Here is a 21235-nt window from a genome sequence, read left to right on the forward strand (position 1 = left end):
AAAAAAAAAAAAAAAAAAAAAAAAAAAAAAAAAAAAAAAAGACATTTAGCAGGGAATAGAATGTTTTAACAGTTTTAACAGAATGGGATAATATTAGATGAATCAATTAAGGATCCTTGCCTTGGACTTCTCCCTGAATTTTTATTTTACTTATAGACCCTTTAAAATTAGCCCATTTTCTGTGATTCAATTTCATTATAATATGTCATTACATTAATTCATCATGAAATGTCCAATTAAGAAACTAATCATGAAAATCAAAAATTATGGGCACAGGATAAAACCATTTGCTTAACTCAGAACCTGGCAGTTTTCTTTCCAACTTTTAGTATTTCTTTATGATTTTCTTTCTTTACACATGCATTTAATATTTATCTTCCTAAAGTACACACACAAATTAAATAGTGTTGTATTGAATTACTAACCTTTACATAGTGCAAGCTTTTTGAAAGTTATTTTACTCCAATTTTTATAATTGTAGTTTCATACATTGAAAAAGCTTATCTAAAGGAAATTTGATGCAACCATATTATAAAAATAAAACAAAACATTTAAACATCTGTTCTGGGTATTGTTGCTATCCATTTCAAACACGTGAAACCTCACTGCTTTAATGTTTAAATAACTATTACCTTAAATCACCACAGAGGCCAGACTGGAAAACATACAACTGACAGCAATACTAAAGGGACATTTTTTTCTTTTTTACATTTCATTTAAATAATTTATTAAATTTTCAACTTGTGAGAACATCTTAATTCTAAAAATTTAAGCTTTTTGCCCACAATGAATTTTTGCATGAGTATCAACAACCATTTTAAAAACTGAAAAGCAGTAAGTCTGAGTCCATGAACTTATCTATAATTCACCCTTATCTCTCCATGACATCTATATGAAATGAAACTGAATACAACAGATATGCTATATCACAGCACTAATATCAGAGCTACTCAAAGAGAATACATTGTAAGATTTGTTTATAAATGATATGTGCAAAAGCTTCCGTACAGAAAGTCCCTTACAGGTTTTCAAAAACTTACCAAATCATCAAAGATATCCTTCTGGTGTACATGAATAGTGATTAAAGTTTCATATTTTGTGCGCTCCATTCTTGTCAGATTGTGTGTTGTCATATCAATCAAATCATTTAAAAGCTCCAAAAACTTCTGATTTGTTGTGTGCATTACCTTTTCCATACAGCAAGAACAAATATATAAATATTTCTATATTAATATAAAAATAATTTGTTTTTCCAGTGCTTAGAAAAAAAAATCTGCAAACACCTGGACCCATGAAATCTATGGTTTACTTTGCATTTATTAGGTTTAGAATCCTAAATCTGGATATGCAGGCTGCCTTCTGTACACACACATTCCTAGCCCAACTAAGTACAATAATATTTTATATCTGGGTGAAAAGGTCACATAAGATTTTTTTCCAAGATTAGCATTCCCTCTATATTAGAACTCCTTCCTTCCTTCTATATTGGAACTTCAGATGATTGTACTGTACTTTTTCAGAACCATAAGCCTTTGGTCTTGGGTATTAAACATCAGCCTGACCAGTGTCTACTCTTCAGGGAGGGCACAGAAACCTAGAGATCTATCTTATCCTCTAACCAGACAAGAGGAAAAATGTACTGCAATCTTAAATGCCAATGTTGAAATAAAAATATTTTATGTGGTACCAGACTGTTTCAAAATTCCACAAAATACAAAATGACTATACAGTACTGATTTAGGTAAACTGTGTCAGCCTCTGTCAATGATTTTCCTGGTACACAATAAATCATAAAGCACAGAGGTGTCAGAAAGGGCAGTTCATATTTATTCCTGTTCCAAGTATGTGAGAGAACAATCACACAAGCTTTCTCTGAATATATGCAAACCCCAAAACTCCCCTTGTCTGCTGAGAAAAAAAAAAAAAATGCTAAAAACAGTCCAAAAGTAACGGAGCAATACAGAATCTCCCTACCCCTCAAAAATACATGGAGTTTGTCCAACAAACTTCTAGGCAATGCAAAAGATCTGAGTCTAGTTAGTATTAAAAACTGGTCTGCACCCTTTTAAAACTTTGTATGATGCAGAAAAGGAGACACTAAATGGTCTTTTCTACAGTCTAGTCTTTGTTTTAATTGACTATGAAAGTACAACAAAGTACCTTTCTCCTCCATTTTCCTTTATGGTAGTATGGTGTCACTATTTCTTAGTCTCATTTCACTGTATATTCCTGATTAATAGTAATTTGCAACTCTTCAGTTCATATCCTCTCCTTCCTACTTCAGAGAGCCCATGTTATTACATTAGTAACACCTTGCTGTTAACAATATATTCTTTGAGTGTTGGAGATGAAACCAGCATCTCTTCAAATAGCTTCTATTCTTTCCCTTCCCTCAAAAAACAAAAGAGCTCACCAACTGCAGATTCTAATACACTCTGTTATAGTAGACCAAACCCATAAAGTTCAAATATTTCTCCAAAGATGGGGAACTCTTATTTCTTTCCAAATCTGATTTTGGGAAAGTAATAGGATGAGATTCACTGTATTCCCAAACTGACAAACTAGCCCTTCTCAAGATTAATGTGCTGTCAAAACAATAGAGAAAATCACAGGATTAGAAACAATTTTAAAGTGTATGCTGGGGGATTTGTGACCTCTTAACACTTTTAATTATTTTGTTTTCCTGTTAGTTAATTTCTTATTCTAGTTACTTAATTTGTATTTTTTGCTTTTTCCTACAAATTACTTTATTTTTTCACAATATATACTGATCCAAACAATATTTTTAATTAATCCCCAGAGATTCATTAAATACTACCTTTTTGTCTGTTTTGGTACTGTTCAGTGCATTCTCTGCATCTCTGGTCCAGATCATTTGAATTCCCAGAAGTCCTATTTGTGCAGGAAACATTGCCTGAAAATCATACAGTTTAAATCCTGAGTCGCTAATGGCCACTGATGCCTCTCTAATGATGGTGTGGATTGTTTTCCTAATCCCATTCAGCAGCTGACCTAACCAGAATTCCACATTGCCCTGAAATAAACAAGAAAATACTTTTAAAGAATTAGTTTATGAATAATTCACAAGGAGAAACAGCCCAGTGTGACTTCTTTTTTCCAGTCCTTCAAACTCCCACTCCCCTCTTTGCTATTCCCTTTGCCTTTTTATGTTATTCTCTAATCTAAAAGATTCCTGTCCTCCTTCTGCTCCACTGCATTTCTGTGTGCCCTTATAGTGATGGATTTAGCACTTCACATCAGCACTGATGGAAAAAACAGCTAAAGTGATTGTTACAGAATGACAAGAGTCCTGTCCTTTTCGGCCTTGATTATGCTGTTCACATTGGAAAGTTTTCATTCGGCTAGTCAAATTGTATCACGATGCAACACTGTTGGTCACTACAACATAAATCTACTCTAAATAAGTCATGAAAAAGTGTAATTTATACTGCTGTTACCTGAGCTATAACTGGTTCGATAATATTGACCTGTTCTCCTTCTTGAGATTCAAACAACAAAATCTGGTCGTAGTTTTTTTCATTAAATCCAACTCGGTTAACATTGTCAAACAAACTTAATAAGTGTGCCTACAATAGAATCAGAAAAAAATAAATAAAAAATAATTTTTAAAAAAAAAAGTTGCATAAACTGATCTGGTATGGCATTCTTACTCTACCTTTAAATTATGTATTAGAACCTTCTGTTGGTTTTCCACAAGTGAAAAAAATTCATTCAACTAAAGAACAAAATCCTCCATGGCCCTCACTTACTAATATTGACTGTAGGAACATTATTGCTTTATTACTTGTACCTGAATAGTATGGGAATCAGATGCTTGACCAAGGATTTCCAGAAGAGCAGGGTCAGACACAAAAAAAAATCTTGGAAATATTAACCGCTTTTTTTCTAAATACCCAGTCAGGGATTTCTGACAGATTTCCAATTGTTCCAGCAAATGTGGCAATAGCTGTGACAAAGTCTCATCTCCAACACAGCACTGTACGATGTTTGATGTTTCATGGGCTCTCTGCATAATTTTCTGCCATGATTTATCAATGTTCTGAAATCTTCTGGCTTCCTGGAGTACGTGAAAAATACATTAGTTCTTCCTCACATTTGTCAATTTCTAAAAATCAAAGAATTCCATCAGGCAAGGTAACAGTTTAATATTTCCTCTGCAGCTCAAGTCTTTTTTTTTTTTCTAATATATGAATATTTATAGGTATGCTTATAATAATCAGTGTTTATATGATCGGAGTTCAAATTGCAAGAGAAAGAGTCCGATAGGATAGCTCTGGAAATGTCTTTCTTCATGTTAAGCACCAAAAAATCATCCATATAAAAGGATTCCAACACACCTTGCATCAAAAAACAAACAGCAGCCTTCTCACAAATGAGTCTTCCTAGCAGCAACACACAACATAGTGTAATGCGGTAACAGCTGCTCCACACAGGTTATGAGGAGTAACTTAGTAGTAATACTTGACAAACAAGAACAGTATAAACAGCCTGCGACTGCTGCAGTAGTAAGGTATTGTAGGTGATGGGAGACAAATTCTCAACTACTGAGAGCTGGAAAGTAAATATTTTTCTGCTCCAGATATAGTGACTTTAAAAGTTTTCACCTACAACAGATGAAATGTTAACGAGGTCATAAATAATCGGAGACCTAAAAGTATGGATCAAAGGAGTACCCAAAACAGGTCTTCCCCCCAGTTTTTCCTCTCCTTCAAGCCAAACAAGCCCAGCTTGTTGAATCTTTTCTTGTGTATCATGGATAGCTCCTCATTCTTATCTCTCTCAAATTTGTGTGTTTCTTTAGCCAAAAATGTGTAAAATATTCTTGCTATCAGTTATTTCTGTTCATGCATTTCAGTTTTCTGCCTGTATGTTACCGAGCAACAATCAAAAACTAATTTCTTGATAGTATTATGAGTGTCAAAAGCCTATCAAGATATATAGCAACTATTTTTTTTCCCTCTATCCATGAAGCTTGCTGTCCACACTAAAAATAAGCTAGATTTGTTTTATATGTTTTGCTCCTAATAAAACCATACCAACTGTTACTAATCTCCTTGTTAACTTTCAGATGCTAACAGACCACTTGTTTTTTTTTGTTACAGTATTCATGCAGGAATTGCAATTAAGCCCACCAAATCTATGATTAATGCTCCACCGAGCTTCTCCTCTTCCTACTTCTCCTCCTTCTTTAAAGGCAGTAATCACATTTGCTTTTTACCAGAATAGTGGTTCATGTATCATCCTTGTAAGTAGTAGTTTCAGCAGTTAGCTAATACCTCACTTGTTCTGTGGTATTTGTTCATCTGCAGAAACTGCCTATTGATTCTCTGATAAACATTAAAAATATAAACACATCTCATGAACTAAAAAAAAAATCGTATTATCTTACATAACAGTTAAGAAAGCTTTACTTAAGTTACAAAAATTAATGTTAGTTTTGGAAATTGTAAGCCTTTGATTATAAAAAGTGTGGCCTGAAATAAATTTGTATTTAATAATTTCCAAATCATCTTGGTTTTGTTAAGCTATAGAACTGGTTGATCCTTCATGGAGGGTACTAAACTGTGGTATGTTGAAATGGTATGAAAGCCTCTCAGTAGGAGAAGATGACTTGTTCTAGTATTTCTCTCTAGCAGGAAGTCAGAGCATTTCTTAAATCTTTCGCAGCTGCCTTCATGGAAGGCCAAAACTGCCTTTTGAAGAGACTGCAATACGTCACACAGATTACGATACATATAGATGCCCAAGTCTCACAGCATCTCTTTGTGGGACTTAGTTATATATACAGAGTCCTAGGAAGTACAGAACATACACAAAATTGGACTATTATTTAACTTAGAGCCTACTAATGTGCACATGGGGAGAAAGGAACATTTGCATATATGGAAGACATGATAAATCAGTTTTGTACCATTAAGTAGTACTGAACCCTGTGCTATCATATAATTCACTAATATTGCACGCTGACAAGGACAGTTGAGCCTGAATTATAAACAATCTTGTTCTTTTGTGTTTCACTAAGTTCTATGCAGTTCATCCAGACAGACCTCAGTTTGGCAAAACTTTTGAAGTGCCTGTGCATAACCCACAAACCTTTATTACTGTAATGTGTTTTTAAGTAAACTCTGTGATGTGGCTAATCTCTTGTTATAACATAGTGCCATTTACGTATTATCATAAATCAGCATACCTGAGGTAGTTGTTTTGCAATGTCTCCACCAACAAACACAGCTTCAAGGTAAATCCAGAGGTTTTGTACAGCAATCCAGTTTTCAATTATTTCTGCAGTGTTGGCCAACTTCTGGACCCACTGTTGTATAGCGGACTTAAAAGGCGCATTATACCTGTATAAACAGCAATTAAAGGGAAAAAATAAAAAATAAACAAAACCCTTAGATTATAATTTTTTACTTTTGGTTTTGAATAGATTTACACAATACATGCATATATTAACTTTTGTACCTGTTGCTCATGAGTGACCCCAGTATCATCAGGCTGTCTTCCACCAAGGCTATTTTCTCTAATATATCTGATCCTTTCAGAAGGAGTTCTCCTCGTGCTTTGAATTGGCCGAAACTGAAAGTATGAGTACTCCATTCACTGATGACATGCTTCAATTTTGCTTCAATATCCTTTTCTTTAACAGCGCTGATGCATATATCCTGTGTAAAATTAAACTAGTAAATGGTATTCCTCTAAGGCTAGCATACTGCACACTCTTAAAGGCAATTAAAATTCATTAGCTAGATCCAGATTTCAGTGTGAGCTCTAGCTAATGGAAATATACATCAAAACATCTCAAAATTATTATGTTTTACCACTAGATTTTATTACAAAATTATTTGTAAATGAAATAGTTTATGGGTACTCGGTCACCTTACACTTTTGAAAATTCACCAGCTCAGTAAATATGCAAGCATAACTTACCTCTCTGCACATTTTTAAATTTGAAGTCCACTGAGGGAGGTTAGGGAAAACTCGCATTACCAGTCAAAAACAGGAAACAGTCTAAGACCAGAGTGTGTGGAGGCAACATGACTGTCTGCTACCTCTTGAAGACCATGAGGACAGGAATATCATAAAATTGGCTATTGCATCAGAAAGAAGAAGTGTAGCTACTCAGATTGGACTACCCCAAGTTCAGGTTCAGGAGTATACTAGATGCCATCACAGGCTTAAAATCTTCCTTTGAATGTAAAGCTATCACTCTGAACTGTTTAAAAGGCTTAAATTCTTGCCTGGAAACTGGGTACAGCTGAGATTTGATTTTTCATGTTTCTGTCTTAGAAGTGTACATCCTTTGTGGCACTAGATAAATCAGGTCACTACCGTGGAGAGACCACAGCTTTAGCAAACAGATTCACAATGAAACTGAAGTTTGAAACAGCTGGGTCTTTCCTTCTTTATTTTTAGTTATTCTTTATGCTTGCAAAAGGTAACAATAGCATAAAGCTAGTACTTGATAGATAACTATTGTCCCCAAAATGGAGGGGGCAATATCTTTGCAGTATGTGCATGTTACATAAGCTTTCTCATTCCTATGTGCTTGTGTGAAGAGTCAGTTTTAAATATAAAATAACCCTACTCTCCTTTAATACTTTTTAAGCATTTAATTAATAAGATGCCTCACTTCTACAACATTCCAAGGATTTCAAGCATTTAACAGGATCAGATTTATGATGACTATTTTTTTTTCTCTGATGAAACACTTAAAAAGAAGAATATATATATATATATATATATATATATATATAAGTAGGCAGACCCTAAAACATAAGTATGACAGAATCCCACTACTCTTAAAACAACAAAAATCCTTCTAGGGAGGGATTAGTGTAACACCAGTTATTCATTTAACTGTTCTCCAGGATAAAAGGAAATAAACTAATCATCACTGCTGATACCAGCTACCAAACTCCATTCTTCAAAAGAATTCTCCAACAAAAGTCAAATTTGTTTAGGTTACAAAGCTGACTAGAAACAGGGTTCCAAAAGTACGCAGTTCCAGATCACAAGACAATCATTAAAAACAAAGAGAAAAGAATCTATACCTCAATATCTTCTTTGTATTTTAATAAAGAGGCATCCATTATGTTTTTCAAAGAGAAATTTTCAGAGTCAATATCAAAGTGATGTCCAGTTACTTGTGCAATTCTTTCCCAGTGTCGTGACATCATTGCCTAGAAAAGTCCATAGAAATTAGGAAGGTTTTAAAATCTAATATTTTTAAGATGAGAATGATCAGATACTTTTCCAATATATATGTTAAACAAGTAGAGAAGTCTGGATTTCCCCTCTACTGAAAGCATTAATAGTTCTCCTTATCACACCATGAAGTTTTTTGTTTTACTTTTCTGTAACTAATGGTAACTAGATTTTTGCCACAAATAAAGCTGTTTTAATCTGTAAAAGTAATCATGGAAAGCCTCCTGTAGTCATAAACAGTTTTTCAAGTGAATTTTATCTCCAAATTATTATGCCAAGCATACTTTGTTTGCCATCATTTCAAGCAAAGGACAGCTTTCTGCAAAGTCATCAATTTTCTTTTTTAGGTCTTGAAATGCTTGCCGTTCCTTCAGTGCTTTAGGTAACTTACGGATTCTATAAAATAAACATAAAAGAAGAAATAATTGATTTTTCATAACCACAATTCAATATTTAATAATAGAATATATTTTCATTTTTCAACCAGTGGACCCATAAAGAAAAATCCAGTTACAAGCTCACAACATAAAATATAGCCGATTATTTCTGACTGCAGGCATGGAACACTGCTAAAGACAGTAAAAACACACTTGAACAGTTTGGTTTCCATTTCACTTTACATTAAAAAGGTTAATTTTATGTGCAAACCTATGTCTGAACTTAAGCTTTTGCAGTATCACTGCCTTATGAAAACTTTGAAAATACACCCAGTTTTGTAAAGGGGAAAAAAAAAAAAAAAGGATTAAACAACACATTTTTTTTCAAGCAAAATAAAGTACATCCTAAAACAAAATTGATCAGCCTGCAAACAGAAAAATACTTCAGTTTCAGTCAGATAAGTCCTATTTTATACCTAGTTTGCATGAAAGACATTTAAAGAAAAGTCTTCCTTAATGCACAATTTCAGTATGAAAAAGAAATGAAAATTAAGGATATCTAGTACTATGAATTGTCACAGTTCCATTTACTTCCAACAAGTTATGTCAATTTACATCTGCCAAAGTTATGGACTAAAGGCTGACAGCATTTCTCTTACAGATCAATGGCAGAAAGGAGAAAGAGCACAAAACCAATCCATCGTGAAAAAATCCTTCAAAGAAATTTTACATTTTTCACAGCTCAAAATCAGACAGATCTGTCACACAACACAGGAGCATGTGTGAATTCTTCACTGTGCACTGGTGTGATGGGAGATGTCCTTGCCCGTGGTAGCACGGTTGGCATTAGGTGATCTTTATGGTCCCTTCCAACCCAAACCATTCTATGATTCTACAAACATACGTATACTGTCATAGCACTGCAATGGTCTCTGTAGTCTTTCATCTTGAATACAACAATAGACAATATCAAATACACTAGACAAAAGCATTGTAGAATAGTGTATAATGCTTTAAGAACCAGTTTCTGGCTACTTATACACTGAGGCAAAACAAACATGCTTACAAACAGTGTCTTAGGCTCGCAATTGGAAATGGAGCTCTTCACCTGGTAATGAAAACTCATCATTTTTTAAATACAAATAACATTTTTCTTTGTTTTGATCTCTTCTAACAACAAGTTTCATGACTTATGTACTACATTAAAAAAATATTCCATTATCAGGATTAAATTTCCTTCTTAGACTTACTGGACATTCTCTTAAAATAAGTATTATTATAAAGGGAAAAAGTAGCATTATTATAAAAGGGAAACTCCCCTCAAGCTGTTACTATAAACTCCTATAATGTTCCTTCCTGCAGGCATTAAAAAGGAAAAAAAAAAAAAGTATTCGTCCTTTTAATCTCTTTTTAAATTGAATTATTTGCACCAACAGTCATTTTTAAGAATCTTCTTTTCATGATTCTTTTTTCTATTATACTATTTTTTAAAGGGGTAGCAAAAAAGAACATTACACTAAAAAACTATGTGCATATTTAGAATTATGGGAAAATACTATCAACATTTCCTGTATTCCTGCTCATTTTTTAACACAACATACCATCTTATTTCTTTCTGTGGGTATTTCCTGTACACTGTTTAAAACTCTCCAGAATTAAAGAGAATAGCTTGATGCAATAACGCTAGCAAGTCTAAAGTCTGCCAAAGGAAGGATAGTACTGGGTTAGACTTGTATTATAAAAAATGTTTACTGCCTATTAGTGGTTTCACTGCTCCAAATCACCTGAGAGGGTAAAAAATAATAAAAAGGAACCTGAAGTAAATAGAAACACATAATGTTCAAAGCTGTTATTGTGCAGTGGCTTCCTTTTGAGTTCCACTAAAAGACAACATAAGAATAGTTATGCCTCCCTGTGAAACATAATTATATGTGGAAACAATGATGATGTGGATTACAGAATTCTACTGAAATGATACCAGGACTTATCAAACAGGTGATATATTTTAAATACATTCATTTTTACTATTACTCTAAAAAAAATCTATTTTTTTAAACAAATTACTAAAAACTAATTCACTCACTCAGTTTTTCCAGGAAACGAAGAAAATCTATACTGCACCCCTTCAGTGTCTACAGAAATGGCCCTTGATAAAATGGTGACATGCTCAAAATACCATATGACTAAAAAGCCTGAGCACAGGTAACCTTTCCAACACTTTTCAAAGACATGGAATGAGAGGAAAAAAAAAAAAAAAAAAAAAAAATTTGATCTCAAACTCTTGAAAGATATGCCAAATACACTGAAGTCTCTCTCAGGTCACATTGGTGAATCCAAAATCAAAAGCTGATAGAACTATGTGTGAAGCAAAGAGGCTGGCTGTTCCAGAAGAAAGGCTCTGCAGAAGAGAAGGCTCTTTATATTGAGTATGAAATTGTCTTGACAAAACTCACTGAGAAAGTCATCAGTGCCACTGCGTAAATAAGTGAAGAAAATGTTTATATTAAAGAAGATAGAAAACATTTCATCTGTTTTTCATTAAAAAAAAACATGATGTGTTTTCCCTCCAGATGACAGGATAAAAATACTGCATATTTGTTTTCAAACTTTTGCATGTAATTTGTTTCTGACATAGAGTTTGTAAATCCATTAAGAGCAAAAGAGCGACTGGAATAGATAACTACTCTCAAGGAATGAATGGGTGCACAGAATACTTAAGGCCTGAACATCAGCTCTCCACTTTTGCCTGTAACAATATTCCTTTTTTCTAGCAATTCTGAAATAACCTCTTGGAAGTCAGTGTGAGTGCCTACCCTTGCTGAAATAACAATTTAATTCTATACAAATGCGCAGAAGCAGACAGTAACATCAAAATTCTGCCCAACACCACAGACTAACAATTAATTAGCTGTAAACTAAATCACTGAAAATGCTATACATGAAGATCAGCTATGAAGGTTATTCCTTCTTACATTCATATTGCCTCAGGTTTACGTACCTTCAGTTAATTTTATTCATTAGATAAGCTACAATTTACAAAGTTACTATACCCCGCAAAGCCTGAAGTCACTCACAGGCTGGTCACTCACAGACTGGTCTAAACAAGCTCATGTGCTAACTGCATATTGGACCAGTTTGAAACTAGTGCAACTAAGCTGAGCAGTCAAGCGAGCCTGAGTTTGAAATAAATCAAGATATTTTTGCCCCTCGAGGTAATTTTCACAACATAATTAACACAGAAAAGTGAGAAATAAAAACTGCACACACTTCAATAAATAACAACCTACTTGTTTTGAAAATCCAGAAGTTCGTTGTTGATTTTTTCAATATTTAAATCATTCCAAAGCATTTCATTGTATCCATTGATATTATCAATAACTGAATTATAAAGACCGTAAAGTTTCTGAAGCAATGAAAGCTCACGTTTAATTTTGTGCAGTTCAGGATACTCTGTTTCAAATTTTAAAAAGAGAGATTTGTGAATGTTAACTAGGTACAACTGTATTCATGAACATAAAAATCCATGTATTTCTAAAATTGATATTTAATAAATGCATGGAATCATAATTGAAGTCTTCTAGTGTCTAATATAACAAACTTTCCTAGTTACATTATGTAAGGACACCAGATTTTAATGCACAGAGATTATTTAGATTGCTGGGTTTTAATAAATATTCTTCTAAAATGGCAAATGTAATCTTACATGGGAGGTGCTTCACATACCTCTGTGAAGAAGATTATGTTGAAAAAGTAGTTGAAATGTCAAGAAATGCACTGTGGTTTTATACAAAAACTAAAATACTCCCCATATTAATTTGTGCTATTTACTTCAGAAGCAGAGGTTGGGGGGGGGGGGGTAGGAGGGGAACAGTTGCTTTTGACATAGCAATGTAACATATGTTATGTAGTAAAATTATTTAAAATAGAACTACTTAACTGAAATGTTTTCTTTAGTTTTTTTCTTTGGGACTTCCTAGTTAAATATACCGTGATTATTGCTTATGTGTTCAGACAAGAAAATACTGAATTTAGTATGTACCAATTGAAGTGCTTATCATACTTTTTGCTGTAACTGTCATTCACATGGTGGTCTCCAAAACTTGAAATGTGTCTGATTAGGAGTCATAAAGATATTATAGATCAGTTGCACAAGCCAAGTGAATTCATTATATATCTGGTAGAGGGAAACATGAGTACTTTTTCGACACACTCCCCAGATTTGGATATGGAAAAAAAAAAAAAAAAAAAAAAAAAAAAAGGGGGTGTGCTTAGCTCTGAACAGAAAAAACAAGAGAGCTGAGCAGTTGGATCCTTCCTGAGATGCATGGAGCAGTGCATTTTTTTTCCCACTGGACGTTTATGTGTGTGCAGACTGACAGCCACTTTTTCACATAATTCATAGGAAACACAATTACAATTTACTGCAAGGATTTTTTCTGCAATGAATCCAACACTAAATGTATTAAGCAGGGCCCACCAAAATTTATTTATATACATAATAGCCTAGGACCAGGTGTCCTTATTCCCTAAGAAAATACCTGTGATAGGAAGACCAAATAATTCTTCCCCACCAGAAAGAGAGATATACTTCCTCCACAGTTCATCAAATTTAGCTTGAAAAATCTGTAATCTGTCACTTGCTTCATGAGGAGGAACATTCTCCACACTGGGGCCCCTGAAAAGACAAAAAAAAAAAAAAAAAAAAAAGTGCAAGTATCATCCATACAGGTTTCACAAAGAAGCACAACAGAATACAGGCCTGACTTACTGAGCAGTATTTAACATTTTCTTTTCTTTTTTTATTTTTTTTTTCCTAGAAATCTTCATAATAGATATTAGAAAGAGAAAATACATGTCCCAACACTACATACTGAGTATCCCCTGACAGAAATCCCAATAGATTTTCTAATTATACAATTAATCTGTGTTACCAATACATATGACAAACAGCTAAAAAGATCTACAAATGTTTTGTTTTGTTGTTTTCTATTTCTTTTTGTTTCTTCTGCAAAACACATACCATTAAAAGAGGAAATACAGTAGGTGTATATTTCAGGGGTGAAAACTGTGGTAGCTGGTACTAGAACCATAATTAAACAATCAGAAAAACAAAAGAATTATGATTTTGCCCTAATCGAATCCATCTCATCTGACTGTAATCCCCAGCATTCATGTCTGGGACCACTTCTTGGCTGCATCATAACAGTATTTGGGGATGAGAACTGCAAGGATATCATACTCTGCTGTGCCATAGTTACTTCTAAAAAGAAATACAGGCACCTAAGGAATGAGAGCAGGGCAGGCTGCAGGGAAGATAGTCAGGTTTAAGTGAGTCCAGATCTTCAAACAAGTCCACAATAATTATGCAGGACCAAGCAGGGAAGGTGTGTCAGTGAGTCAGGGTCAGGAACAGGTCTAATCAAAGCCACCAGGATGAGGCGCAGCCCATTGGCTACCAAGGAAGCTCAGAGTGGGATCAGGCTGAGAAGAGAGTCTGTGTGTTGGGATCCAGGTTCAGCTCAGCAGAGTCCATGTCCAGGCACAGGCATAGCTGTGACACAGCTGGAGCTCTAAGTCGGAAGGGAGGGCCAAGCAGTGAAGCCTCAGCCTAAAGGCAAATCCCACAGGAAGAGGTGTCAGCCCTTGCTAAGGCGTCCTGGCAGAGCTATCTGGGAGTGCTCTCTGTACTAGACCACCAAAGGAAGAGAGGAGCCCTCAGATGTACTAGCTTTAAGCTGGCCCTAAGCCCAGGCAAATGGACCTCCAGAAAGGGGTTTAAGGACTCTAAGGTCCTTACAACTGGTAGCAGCCACAGAGGGGTTCCATTAAGTTATCTGGACAATTCAGAGAGCAGAACTGCAGTCAGCACTATGCATGCATCTGCACAGAGCAATTTAGTGCTCTACCAGACTCCTTTTAGGGGCAAATTCACCTTGGGTCTACAGCTTGAGTTTTCAGGTGTGCACAAAAATGCACTGCCAGCATGACTTCAAGCAGTGCACATCCAGGATCAGCAGCTGACATTAACCTCCTTGCCAGAACACACACACTGTGAATTTATTGTCCTATAACCACAACAGATCACAGCAAAACAAATTCTTGTCTTCCCTTCTTTGTGCCACATCACTTGCTAACATGGAAGTGTCCAATGAAGTACGCATACTCCACAATTTAAATTAAAAAAGTAAAAGTAAACATACTTGTAAAGAGAACTCAATGAGCTTAGAAACATCCAGAATTGGAATCTCCGCTCGCTTCCAAGGTACTACCTACATGCTTAAGTATCTACTTACGTGCTTTGTTGAGTTTAGAACCCACAAAAGACTTTAAATTTGGATCAGGACTGAGGATCTGTATTGTTTTGTTTTTCCTCAACCTATTAACACTTCTGGATTTCACCAGCTCCAGCACTGAAATTGTGGTATTCAATCTGTAACCATAAGAGTATCTGCACAATTTACATTATTCTGAAATTAGGCTTTTTTTTAAAAAAAATCATCTGTCATACGTATACTGAGGCTGTTTTGTGTTTATTTTCTGAAGCTCTTTAGATGCACCATTTTTGAACAATCCCTAACGAAGCATAATTGTACTGCATCACAGTTCACCTACTTTTCATCATAGTCTTTGTAAAATTCTGCAGTATCAATCTGGAATTTCTGAACACCATTCAGTAAATCTGTTTTCAAGCCTGGCTGTACCTTCAGCAGCAAGTCCTCAACCTGCAATGCCTAAATGTAGACAAAGAGGAAAAACAGGAATAAAGAGATGGAAATCAGCAGAGAGTTTTAAGTAAGAAAATAGTTTTGTTATGCTTTTTCAACATTAAAAAGGCTAACAGTAACTTTACTATAGATGTTTTGAGAAACAACACAGCTGTGATACCTGTGTGTTGAGGTTCTTCCAAGCATAAGCCAATCCATCAACTCTTTCTGTGTTTCCATCTTGAAAGAGCAGATTGTATTTATTAAGCACAGAGTAAGATTCTTCTATAGGTCCGACTGTCATGTCAATTCTAATCTCATTCTCCCTAATTTCTTTTAGTGCTTCCATTGCTCCCCGTACATCATCAAGGTCCTGGATAGGCCTGCTTAATCTCTTGCTAAGATTTTCAATGAATGAATAAATTTCATCCATGTCTGTGGCAGACTTTTTATTCAAAGCTAATCCAAATGTTCTTTGTCTTGAGCGGCATTCTTGAATTAAGGATATTTTCAATGACTCTGTTGCAATATCCACTGATTCCAGTACATGGTGATTTGGCATTTCTCTGATTTGCATTTCTAATTGCTAAGAAAAACACAAGTGATCAATGTTTAATTTCACTACAATTTCTCTAAACAGTTCATTTTTATTGAAGACATAATACTTACAGAGAAGTATCTGATTTGAGTTTGGAATTCAGCCATTGTTGGTTTAGTCTCTACAAATTCCTTCACTTTTTCCTCTGGATCCTATATAAAAGTTTATTTTAATTATTACTTAGCATTGGTATTACAATAGCCTATGTGGGATTCAGCTGCCTAATGTACTGTGCGAACACAAATAATCCCTCTCTAATAGAGCTGAAAATGTAAGTATTAAGATCAGATTGCTTCATTTGATCTGCTTTTCCTGATTCTTACTCTCTTTACAGTATTCTTTATTAAAATATTTGAAATCTATCTATAATTCAAAAACTGACACCAAACAGGCTATGCCTTACCCATACAAAATTACAACGAAATTTACTGCGTAGCTTCTGAAACTTTGCTGGAAATATTTCCTTCCCAGCTTCCCTTCCATCTGCCAACCAGCAAAAGCAGCTCACTACTTCTAATCATTATTTAAATGGTAGTGAATGTACTCAGCCACCTTCACTCTTCCTGAAATAGTGTATTTAACTACAGTTTCTAGCTACAAACATAGGAGGAAAGGGTATTGAAGGCCAGCAACCACACTTGGGCAGGGAAGAATGGGTATAAGGGAAGAAGGGGCATTTAGCTTGTTGAAGCTTGTTCAAAGGGAATAGACCATTGAATGTGACATCCAGCCTTTAAGTAAGGTATGCTAGTCTCTGCAGAACTGAGAGCTTCAGTATCACCAGCATAGCGTCTAAATAAATGTGCTATATTATTACACACAAATGATCTTTATCCAGATCAGTGACAGTCTGCACCATGAGGTCTCTGAGAATCTGATATGGCTTCTCCATTCTACGTAGCAGTTACAAGTGATACCTCCCAATGGTGTGACAAAAATGATATAGAGTGGGGGAAACAGTGCCAGGTACTAAAGAGCTTTAAGGTTAAGGAGAAAATTAACTGTTTGGGAAGATTTTAGTGAAAAGAAGCATTATCGTGCTACTGCATCATCTAAACTGATTGTCCCTTGTCTGTGGGAAAGAACATACCATCAATGTGTGGTTAGCTCAGTCAGTATCTCCAAAAACTGAGGTAAATAAGCATTAGTATTTGGAAGCCCAGAAGCCAAAAGAGGTGAAAATGCCCTGTCTCAGCCTGAACTCTAACTGCAAAGGAGTCAGCTGTGGGCATATGGTGGTCACTAATATAGCCTATGAGTTGTTTTAGGAAGGAGAAGTTAAAAACAATAAGCAGTTACAAACAGAAAATTAATCTTGATTACTTGTTTCTCTGCCTGACTACAGCATCTTTGATAGGTAAGACCAGCAGCTGTTCTTCCCCGCAAGGTTGCATTTCACAAATCAGAGTGTATACAAGGTGATAAATCTCATGAAATGATATTCATGAAATATCTCCTGCCAGAACAGTGCTTGGAGCTTTACAATTTATGTCATAGGACTCACTCCCTAATGAAGACAACTTTCTTCAGCTTTCCGTTCTGCTTTGGAACCTGTATTACTGGAAATATTTGGTAGATTGAGTTTATCATTTTTGTGAAGAAATAGAAAAAATGCTTTCAGCAGTGCTTGCTGAAGGAGTGCTAGTCAGTTAAATATTCAGAAGATTTGAAGTCTGCAGTTTCTCAGAGATTCTGCTAAATAATTCTTTTTTATTACCTTTACAGACAAGATGCTGTGAGAAAGATGTATAAGCATATGAAAGCATAAGTTTGCTTACGCTCCCAATATTCTTTTTTGGTTTTCTGCCTTCTTGTTAGATAGTTTGAATGGCAAAGAATGACATACATACATAGACATATTCTACTATGAAACCAAGCATCCAGTCTCCTAATGCAACCCTAAACACTTTATGTAGAACATTTCCCAGTACAGCTAAATATTTCATTAAATATGTATTTAACCTTGTTCCAGATGACTGAAAATTCAGAAAAGCTGTTCAGAAGATCTGCCGCTTTAGTTTTAAGAGAGAAAATAACTGCATTTAGTTGGATCACCACTTTGTTCACATCCTTATGCTCGATGATCTGCTTGTCTAAAGGCTTCAGTGCCACCATTCTGGTGAGTTTGTTCTCATCACCTAGCTCTATGGCAACAGCTTGTTCAACCTGGCATAAATTAAACAAAAATAAATATATGTTCAGTGGTTTTATTTATTTTACATTGTTGAATGCCCAATAAGGCATACACAATAAGTACTTCTATGACCAGACAGAAAGTGCAAAGAAAGACACAAGGAGGCTCCCCATTCTTAAATTTGATTTTTACAGAACTATAGCTCTAGGGTTAAAGGTAATTTTTTTTAATTTTTGTCATGTGGAGCAATTAATATTAATCATCTCTGAACGACTTCTGTCAAATGTGTGTCACACGCTAGTACAATTGTGCTATTTCGTGCTCCTACACAACTGCTCAGGTCTTCCTGCCTCTTGTAGCACAGAATTACAATCGATACCCATTTCTTGGCCAAAAAAAAGTGCTGAAGGCAGTTCAGAGTTGGCTGCTTAGAAGTAAGCCAAAAATTTTGCTTGGGAAAACACATATCAACTCACTCTATCCTAATTGCTCATTTTTATTTCCAGTACTTGCATGGTTCTTTTCATGCAAATGTGCTGATCTGTTTTTTATGTCAGATTGACAAAATAGGAAGATATATTTAAAAGGATGCTTTTCAGCTCAGGTCTGTATTTCATTTTTAGAGGATGGACTTAAGGCCATCTGATTACCATTATTGTGCATTTCTGTACATCAGCAAATTTGAGTACATCAGCAAATTTGAGTTTCTATATATACCCCAGACCTTCCCAAAGTTTTAGTGCTCATTTTAATGCCAGTTAAAATATGTATATTTTATTTACTTTAGTTTAAATTTCAGTTTTTGCTTGAGAAAACTAACAATAATTTATACTCAGCTAGAAGTACACATGGATAACATTAGTTTTCACACATCATTGTCACAGTTGAATAGCATTTTTAAAAGATTTCTAGTAAAGCTACTTTTGATTTTAATACTAAAAAGCACCAAACATAAATATTATAAATGTTTACTCTTTGTTCAATTACTTGATTTAGACATTAAAATCTAGGCTGACACTTAAAATGAAGATCTCCCACATTACAAATCAAAGTATTGCTACAGAACATACTCTTATGAAATTAAGAAGTGTTAATCAAAATATTGAAATTTTAAAATAATCAAAATAAAACACTCACCTGCTGCTTATGATGTAAGTAAGCAAATTTCCACAGGGGGATATGTTTGGCTATTGATAATATTATATTTACTGCTTTGTTTACAGCACTCTGAAAACAGTAAAACATTTACCTTGAGCACAAAGAGAGATTACAACAAGAGGAAAAAAAAAAAAAAAAAAAAAAGATCCTCAAAAAAATACCAAAATGGAGAAGTTATACTTCTATCATTATCAGAAATATTCTAATAAGCATGAAGTAGGATCATCCAAAACACATTTTGTAATGGGAAAGAGTACTCCATAAAGCTTTATTAAGTCAGTCCTCCTACATTTATGTCTCTTTCAAACAAGAATAAGACAGATCTATGAACATTAATCATGGATCACTGGGGATCATAACAATTATAGTACTACTTCCTCTTAACAGGGTTGTAAACATAGTTATTATAAATTACATTTTCACATCAGAAAGTCTGAGTAAATTTATCTGAATTTGTGATGTTCTAGTTTGTAATCTATGCAAGGAACTATATAAATTACTATATAACATTTTCTACCTATTGTATTTTAAAATTACACTCCATGGCCTGATTTGTGGGATCTGGGTGAGAGATTGACATGTGGCACTGTGCGCTGGCACGGGCTGAGTGACAGCCCTGCCTTAAGGTCTGGCAAGGGGCAGGTAAGCTGGCTTCCAACCCTGGGCTGACGGACTTGGCTGACTCACAAGACAAGGGAGACTGGACCCTTGCCTCTGCTCAGAGCAGGAGGAGGAGTGCCCCTAGGAGCAGATACAGTCTCCTGGGGCTGGAAAATGGAGAGCACATGAGTGATGGTCAGGACCCAGGAAAGGATAACCAAAGTCGGACCAACCAACCACCTGCATTAGAACCAGTGCCACCAAAAAGCACGAAGGGTGTTAGTAATTTGAGATTCCTCACTGAGAGGCACTGAAGCACCTATCTGCTGTCCAGACAATCTCTCTAGAGAGGTTTTCTGTGTGCTGGGGACCCACGTTCATGATATGAAGAGGCTACCAAACCTGTTAAAGCCAGAGGAACTACCCATTCCTACTCTTGCATGTAGGGTAGAATAACGCAGCAATGAAGAGACTCTGAAATATCAAAGGGGACTTTATGTCCCTCGGAAAGATGTTGAAGGGATCAGAGGAGCATGGCTAGCATGCCCCTCCCAGTTGGAGACTGGGACCCAAGAAGAAGGAGACAGATCAGGTGAATGCTCAGGGTTTGGGGTTATATGATCTTGGTCACACCCTCAAGTTGGAGTTGGAAACCATGGTGCAATTAGAAAACTTTGACCTAATTGCTATCACAGATATGTGGTGGGACAAATCGCACAACTGGAACACTGCAACTGAGGGCTGCAAGCTCTTCAGAAGAGATAGGCAGAGAAGGAGGAAGGGCAGGGATGTTGTTCTCTATGTTAAGAAATTGATAGATTGCAAAGAGCTGCCTCTGAGAAACTGCCAGGGACAGGTTGAGAGCTTTGGGGTAGAAGTTAAGGACCAGAACAATAAAGGACAGCTTGTGGTCGGGGTCTACAGCAGGCCGCCTGATCAATGAAAGCCTGTGGATGAAGCCTTTCTGCTTCAGCTGCAAGAAACATCACACTTGCAGGTACTCATCCTGGTGGGGGATTTCAACCACCCAGATGTCTGCTGGGAAAGCAGCACTGCAGGCTGCAAGCAATCCTGGAGACTCCTGGAATGCATCAAGGATAATTTCCTGGTCCAGCTGTTAGACAAACCAACCAGAGGAGAAGTGATACTGAGCCTGGTGCCTACCAATGCAGATGAACTCACTAAAGAGGTTAAGACTGGAGACAGTAACAGCTGCAGTGACCACGTCCTATTTGAGTTCATGACCTGGGGAACTACAGACCTGTGAGCCTCACCTCTGTGCTTGGAAAGATCATGGAACAGATCCTCCTGGAAGCAATGTTAAAGCACATGCAAGACAAAGAGGTGATCTGAGATACCCAGCATGTCTTCATCAAGGGCAAATTGTGCCTGATTAACCTGGTGGCTTTCTGTGATGGAGTGACAAGGAGTGACATGG

General features: G+C 35.7%; 1 protein-coding gene across 5 annotated transcripts in view; it reads right to left on the bottom strand.

Moving 5' to 3' along the window:
* The window catches only part of LOC118161925 (dynein heavy chain 5, axonemal-like), a 147846-nt gene that overhangs the window by 94410 nt on the left and 32201 nt on the right, over positions 1-21235 (bottom strand). For 4 of the 5 annotated variants that reach the window (XM_035317703.1, XM_035317700.1, XM_035317701.1 and 1 more), the window contains exons 25-39: positions 19177-19266; positions 17868-18071; positions 15977-16057; positions 15489-15893; positions 15216-15334; positions 13142-13278; positions 11891-12053; positions 8511-8622; positions 8073-8201; positions 6484-6683; positions 6212-6365; positions 3812-4078; positions 3459-3587; positions 2819-3034; positions 1041-1187 (exon numbers count right to left, since the gene is read on the bottom strand). In XM_035317703.1, the coding sequence (XP_035173594.1) occupies positions 1041-1187; positions 2819-3034; positions 3459-3587; positions 3812-4078; positions 6212-6365; positions 6484-6683; positions 8073-8201; positions 8511-8622; positions 11891-12053; positions 13142-13278; positions 15216-15334; positions 15489-15893; positions 15977-16057; positions 17868-18071; positions 19177-19266 (2553 nt within the window). The remainder of the gene's footprint in view (positions 1-1040; positions 1188-2818; positions 3035-3458; positions 3588-3811; positions 4079-6211; positions 6366-6483; positions 6684-8072; positions 8202-8510; positions 8623-11890; positions 12054-13141; positions 13279-15215; positions 15335-15488; positions 15894-15976; positions 16058-17867; positions 18072-19176; positions 19267-21235) is intronic. The other variant, XM_035317702.1, reaches the window with a different exon arrangement.

Source organism: Oxyura jamaicensis, chromosome 2 (genome assembly GCF_011077185.1).
Source record: "Oxyura jamaicensis isolate SHBP4307 breed ruddy duck chromosome 2, BPBGC_Ojam_1.0, whole genome shotgun sequence".
Taxonomy (NCBI): domain Eukaryota; kingdom Metazoa; phylum Chordata; class Aves; order Anseriformes; family Anatidae; genus Oxyura; species Oxyura jamaicensis.